The 6,978-nt window shown below is 55.2% G+C and overlaps 1 protein-coding gene across 1 annotated transcript; it reads right to left on the bottom strand.

Annotated features, from left to right (window-relative positions):
* Positions 1 to 514: 514 nt before the first annotated feature.
* On the bottom strand, positions 515 to 6,300 carry LOC144376540 (uncharacterized). Its single transcript, XM_078044758.1, has one exon. The coding sequence runs from the start codon at positions 3,614 to 3,616 to the stop codon at positions 2,708 to 2,710; it is 909 nt and encodes a 302-aa protein (XP_077900884.1). The 5' UTR covers positions 3,617 to 6,300; the 3' UTR covers positions 515 to 2,707.
* Between the last annotated feature and the right edge of the window lie 678 nt (positions 6,301 to 6,978).

The following is a 6,978-nucleotide window of genomic DNA, read 5'->3' as shown; positions in this document are numbered from 1 at the left end:
AAAGATACATGTAGTCCATGACCTGGTCAAACAACAATTAGTGGAAGGACATTTACAACCTTCTGTATCTCCCCATAATACTCCCATTTTTGTCATCATAAAGAAATCTGGTAAATGGAGATTATTGCAAGATTTAAGAGTCATTAATAATGAAATGGTTATTATGGGACCTGCTCAATCAGGGATTCCTCAATTGTCTGCTTTGCCAAAATCTTGACATGTTTTAGCTATAGACATTAAAAATTGCTTTTTTTCTATTCCAATTCATCCCAAGGATAGTCCACGTTTTGCATTTACTATCCCTGCACTGAATCATGAAGGTCCTGATCAGAGATATGAATGGAAAGTACTCCCTCAAGGGATGGCTAACAGCCCAACTATGTGTCAAATTTATGTTAACAAAGCAATCCAGCCACTTAGAAATCAAAATCCTGAACTACAAATATTTCACTATATGGATGATGTATTATTGGCACACAAAGCTAAAAACACATTGCTGGAATGTTATGCCACACTTACAAACTTATTAAAAAATTATAATCTAGAGATAGGAATAGACAAAGTACAATTAAATTTTCCAATTAATTATTTAAGAGTGCTATTATCCTCAACCACGGTCCGTCCACCTAAAATTCAAATACGAGTAGATCAACTCAAATCACTTAATGACTTTCTTTTTTTTTTTAATATTTATTTATTTATTAGTTTTCGGCAGACACAACATCTTTGTATGTGGTGCTGAGGATCGAACCCGGGCCGCATGCATGCCAGGCGAGCGCGCTACCGCTTGAGCCACATCCCCAGCCCCACTTAATGACTTTCAAAAGTTGTTGGGAGATATAAATTGGATAAGGCCTTATCTAGGCATACCAACAGGAGAGTTGGGACCTTTATTTGATATTCTAAAAGGTCCATCAGATCCAAATTCACTCCGAATGTTAACTCCTAAAGCTAGAAAGGCATTAAAAATTATTGAGACATATATGGAAAATATGCATTTGGATAGAATTGATATAAGTTTGCCTTTATTATTTATTGTAATACCAACAAGAAATATTCCTACAGGAGTATTTTGGCAGGAAGGTCATTATTGTGGATACATTTATCTTACTCTCCTAACACTATTCTTACTAGGTATCCTGAGGCTGTAGGACAATTAATACTCAAAGGAATAAAAGCAGCAAAGGGAGTGTTTGGAATTTCTCCCAATAAAATTATTACTCCATATACTATGAATCAAATTGATGAGTTAGCTAATGAGTTAAATACTTGGGCAATAATCATGTGTAAACCAAATGTTTCATTTGATAATCATTTGCCATCTAATCCTTTGTTGTCTTTTTGGTGTAAGCTTCCTGTAGTTTTTCCTAAAATGACAAGAAAAACATCTATCATGAATGCTCCAAATATATTCACTGATGGGTCTAATAATGGTACAGCAGCAATAGTTACCCCTGATCAAACTTTTACATTTTTAGTTCCCAAACAATCAGCTCAAAAGGTAGAGCTTAATGCAGTTTTACAAGCTTTTGTGATATTTAAAGATTCTGTATTTAATTTATTTTCTGATAGTCAGTATATAGTTAATGCTATAGTATCCCTTGAAGATGCTGGTAGGATTTCCCCTTCCTCTACTGTTTTCTCTTTGTTTTCCACTATACAAAGTCTAATCTGGATAGAAAAGATCCATTCTTTATAGGACATATCAGGGCACATACAGGATTGCCTGGAGCCCTTAGTTTGGGCAATGATTTAGCAGATAAAACTACACATGACATAATTATTTTCTCTACACTAGAAGAAGCTACAAATTTTCATAAAAGGTTCCATGTCAATGCTAATACTTTACAAAAGTGTTTTAAAATAATTAAGGAACAAGCTAGACATATAATAAAACAATGTCAAAATTGTGTGACCTTTTTACCACAAGTTAATCTTGGAGTCAATCCTAGAGGACTGATACCTAACCATATTTGGCAGATGGACGTCACACACTTGCCAGAATTTGGAAAATTAAAATATTTGCATGTTACAGATGATACTTCTTCCGGATATTTGATGGGCTCCCTTCATGCCGGAGAAAAAACTAAAGATGTTATAACTCATTGCTTACAAAATTTTGCCACTGTGGGCGTTCCAAAACAGTTAAAAACAGGTAATGGTCCTGGTTACACTTCTAAATCTTTTAAACAATTTTGCTCATCATTTGGCATTACTCATAACAGGAATCAGGTTCTGAACAACACCCCACATTGCTGCTTGTCCCCGGGGAGTCCTGAGTCTGCACATATCCAGGCTGCCCCTGAGCCAGTCCTCCAGGGGCCAGACAGGTCAAAGGGACGGCCACCCCTCCCCAGAACCAGTCCCCACCCTGCCCCTCCCGCGGCAGTGTCCAGCAGTGCAGAGAGAGTGGGCAGCAAAGCTTTATTGATGTTCAGAGAGTGGCACTTCTGGGGACAAGAGCAGGGTCAGGAGGACCCAGTCCCTACTGGGCAGGGTGGTGGCCTGGAGCAGGAATTGGGTGCAGCGGCCAGCTCTCCCCTGGGCGGGGCCGCAGAGCAGCCAGGGAGGGCTCAGGCCTCAGACTTGGGCTGGACAGGGAGGAAGGGCAGGAGCTGGACATTCTGTGTGGGCTCCCGCAGGCTGGGGTCAGGACAGCCGGGTGGGGAGGAGGGACCTGAGCCCACTGTCCTGGGGACATGGCCGGTCAGCAGCAGGACTTCTGGCCCAAGGAGACACCACAGCAGGCCGGGCGGGAGCAGGTGGGGCGGCAGAGCAGGGACACGCAGGAGGCCGGGCGGCAGCAGCTGGGCTGGCAGGAGGAGGCACAGCAGGAGGAGACGGGCACGCAGCAGGCAGGTCTGCACACGGGGCGGCAGAGCAGGGACACGCAGGAGGAGGGTCTGTAGCAGCAGACAGGCTTGCAGCAGACGGGCACGCAGCAGGTCGGCTGGCAGGGGGAGGAGCTGCAGCAGTCAGACTGGCAGCTAGACTGCTGGCAGCAGGAGGAGGAGGCTCCAGAGCAGACAGGCACACAGCACACGGGCTTGAAGCACACGGGCTTGCAGCAGAGGGACACACAGCAGGACTGCTGGCAGGGGGAGGATGAGCAGCAAGAGGGCTCACAGCAGGACTGCTGGCAGGGGGAAGAGGAGCAGCAAGAGGGCTCACAGCTAGACTGCTGGCAGCAGGAGGAGGAAGCCTCAGAGCAGAGTGGCACACAGCACACAGGCTTGCAGCACACAGGCTTGCAGCAGACGGGCTTGCAGCAGAGAGACACACAGCAGGACGGCTGGCAGGGGGAGCAGTTGCAGCAATCAGACTGGCAGCTAGACTGCTGGCAGCAGGAGGGGGTGCAGGAGCTGGTGCAGACTGATTGGCAGCAGGGTCTGGACACACAGCTCACTGGGGTGCAGAGGAGGGTCAGGCAGGGGGCTGGGGCGCAGCAGCTGGGCTGGCAGCAGCTGGGGGCGCAGCAGGGGGGCTCGCAGCAGCTCTCTGGGCAGTCGTCCACCTGCCAGGAGGAGTCGGGGCAGGAATCGCAGGAGCCGGGCTGGCAGATGCGGCTGCCATAGCTCAGGTCGCTGGAGCAGAGGGACATGGTGGAGGTGGCCATGGTGGGTGTGCTGGAGGAGGGTGTGTGTGTGTGAGTGTGTGTGAGTGTGTGTGAGTGTGTGTGTGTGAGGTCTCAGGGCTCTGGCCTTTATACCCGTCCAGGGACCAGCAGGAGGCCCAGCCGCGTCTTTCCCTTTCCTGGTTGGTGTTGGGCCTGAGGCCCCTCATTAGGGCTCAGCTCGTAAAACCCCTTTGGTGCTGGCAGAGCCGCTGCCCTGCTGAGTCTGTCCCCTGGGTCACCTGGAAGGAAGGAGCTGCTTTCGGGGCTGACCCTGCACTGCCCCCCGTGGGCCACCTGCCAGGGCATCTGGTGTTAGCTCCTGGTCCCGGGGACACGTCTGTGTGTCCTTGGCCTCTGTGCGCAGTGGACCAGCCTGTCCTGTGGAGCCTCCTGGGTTGGGGAGAAGCCCAGGCAAGGGTGGCCCTCCCTGCGGCTGGTCTCTGTGACCTGATGCTGGAGTGGGCAGCAAGGACAGGGAGACCTCGTCCCCGTGGAGATGGACATTCCAGGGAGGCCAGGGCTCCTTGGACAGTCGCTGCATCGGGACAGTGAGACCTGGGCACAGACCAGTCTGTCCATCTGGCCCTTGAGCTTCCCAGAGCCTGTGGTCACTGTCATGGCATGGCGGTCTTGGGTCAGCACCTGAGGATGGGGGTGACCAGCAGGAGGTGGTGTGGAGCGAGGTGGGTGGAGGAGCTGGAGCGGCGTGTGGTGGCCCAGGCCTGTGCCCAGAGGGTCAGCCTGGTAGAGTAGCCCTGACCCAGGGTGGGGACAGTCAGCATGCCCCCACCCAGATCCCGGGCCCAGCACAGGTAGTGGACAGTTCCTCCAAGAACCTTTCCAGGTCCCGTGGCCGCCCCAGCTGGGTCGGAGCCACACAGTCCTGGACAGGGTGGAGAGCCAGCTTCCACGGTGGCCCAGGGTTCCTGTGGATCATCTAGCTCATGAGGTGCCCAGGTCAGGTGGGCAGGCCCGCAGGCCCTGGAACCTTCCACCGCTGTCCTAGAGGCCCAGCCAAACAAGAAGCCCAGACGTGGAAAGTGACGTCAGTGTCTGATATTTGCACGTGGAAGGTTGTCACCACGAGAGTGTGTCACCCATGGAGTGAGTGGCTGTCCCAGGCTGTGTTCTCGGTGGGGCTGAGGGAGACAGATGGCAGCCCCTCCCTGCACACCTGCCCTCCCAGGGAGAGCAGGCGGGAGAAGCCACCGATGCTGTGGCCTGAGGGTGAGGTGCAGAAGTGCATAGATGGTGGCAGAGAGGAGGGTGACCTGGGAAAGGTCATGAAGGTCACACACCAGAGTCTGTGAATTCAGGAGGTGACTGGCCTGGGGTCCTGCGCTGTGGCTCCTTCCCCTCCACTGAGATGGTGCAGTCTTGATTAAAATTCCACCTCAGCCAAGTGGCCCTGAGTGGACACCAGGGCACACCACGCCCATGGCCGTTGGCCTGCCACCTTGTGGCCCCTCAAGGTGATGCCAGAGACCCAGGTCACCAACATGTCACAGCGAAGATCCAGGTCACCAACATGTCACAGCGGAGACCCGGGCAGGGAGCAGGGGCTAGAGGGACGCTCAGAGCAGGATCCAAGAAGGTGGATCCATGTCCCCAGGAAGAACAGCCCCCAGCGCAGCTCAGGGGCCACAAGAAGTCACCGTGCAGCCGTGACCTCGTGGTGAGGCCCCTGGGCACTCCACACCTGCCACGTCCACTTTCACGTCTCCACGGAGTTGCTCAGACAAGGAACCTCAGCACAGAAAGGCCACACGGCCCCGCGGGCAGAGCTGAAGCCACCCGCTCTGTACCCGGGACCTGCTCCCCATTAGGGTCCCCAATCCAAGAGGCAGCGGAGAAGGAAGGGGACAAGCAGCGGAGGACACTTCACACGGAACAGGAGGACTCCAACATCCCACTGGACACTCAGGATGGCCGCGTGAAGGTGCTTGGCCAGCTGCTCCATGGCCTGAAACCAGGAAAGCACCTGGGCAGCTTCCCATCACGGTGGGCGACCAAGGGTGGATGGTACTGGGCATTACTTCTGGACGTCACGGCCGATGGGGACTCGGGGTGTGACACAGTAATCCCCAGCGCTGTCACCAGCAGTGGCACGTGCCCGATGGGCCCCAGAGCAGAGTGGAGGGGACAGGGGACTAAGGGAGCCACACGTTCAGAGGCTGAGTGCGTCAGATGGGGAAGGTCACAGGTGAACTGAGCCCCAGGCTCCGCCCTCATCCTCCTGTGGGAAGCAGCCACACCTGTCCCAGCTCCCGCGGGGACCGAGGAAGGAGTCGCTTTACGGCCACCGCGGGGCCTCAGTGACCAGGAGGTCCTCAAACACGGAGAGGGGTTCACACAGGGGACCCGGAGTGGACACCCCAGTGCCCCCACACTTGCAGGGCCAGCTGGGGACATCCCATAGGAACGTTAAATGGCCACTTTAATGAGTCCTTTAATTGAGTTTGGAGACTGAAACCCAGAGACCAGGAAACACAGGTGACAGAGGGGACAGAGGGGACAGAGGTTGGGTCCGCCACACACTGGCACCCAGGGAAGCTCCCCGGAGGGCCTCCCGCCACGTGGACTGGCAGCTGCTGGTCCTGGGAAGTGCCTGAACTAGAATCTTCAGGTCATCACCATGTGCAGAGCGGCCTGAGCCCAGAAAGCCCCCGCCCAGGGCCTCCCTGTGGGACCCCCACTCCAGGCCCTCCCTGTGGGACCCCCACTCCAGGCCCTCCCTGTGCCCCTCACCCCACAGCCCACCCAGTGCTCTGGGAAGACCCCCACTGCAGGCCCTCCCTGTGGGACCCCCACCCCACAGCCCACCCAGTGCTCTGGGAAGACCCCCACTGCAGGCCCTCCCTGTGGGACCCCCACCCCACAGCCCACCCAGTGCTCTGGGAAGACCCCCACTCCAGGCCCTCGCTGTGGGACCCCCACCCCACAACCCACCCAGTGCTCTGGGAAGACCCCCACTGCAGGCCCTCCCTGTGGGACCCCCACTCCAGGCCCTCCCTGTGGGACCCCACCCCACAACCCACCCAGTGCTCTGGGAAGACCCCCACTCCAGGCCCTCCCTGTGCCCCTCACCCCACAGCCCACCCAGTGCTCTGGGAAGGGAACCCCCACTCCAGGCCCTCCCTGTGGGACCCCCCACCCCACAACCCACCCAGTGCTCTGGGAAGACCCCCACTCCAGGCCCTCCCTGTGGGACCCCCACCCCACAGCCCACCCAGTGCTCTGGGAAGGGAACCCCCACTCCAGGCCCTCCCTGTGGGACCCCCCACCCCACAACCCACCCAGTGCTCTGGGAAGACCCCCACTGCAGGCCCTCCCTGTGGGACCCCCACCCCACAGCCCACCCA

This window comes from Ictidomys tridecemlineatus, chromosome 3 (assembly GCF_052094955.1).
Source record: "Ictidomys tridecemlineatus isolate mIctTri1 chromosome 3, mIctTri1.hap1, whole genome shotgun sequence".
NCBI lineage: Eukaryota > Metazoa > Chordata > Mammalia > Rodentia > Sciuridae > Ictidomys > Ictidomys tridecemlineatus.
The sequence above is the reverse complement of the archived record's forward strand: the minus strand, read 5'-3'. Positions and strand labels throughout refer to the sequence as shown.

What these genes read in the sequence shown, in the direction of transcription:
- LOC144376540 (XM_078044758.1), bottom strand. Translation starts at nt 3,616, where the DNA reads ATGGCCACCTCCACCATGTCCCTCTGCTCCAGCGACCTGAGCTATGGC.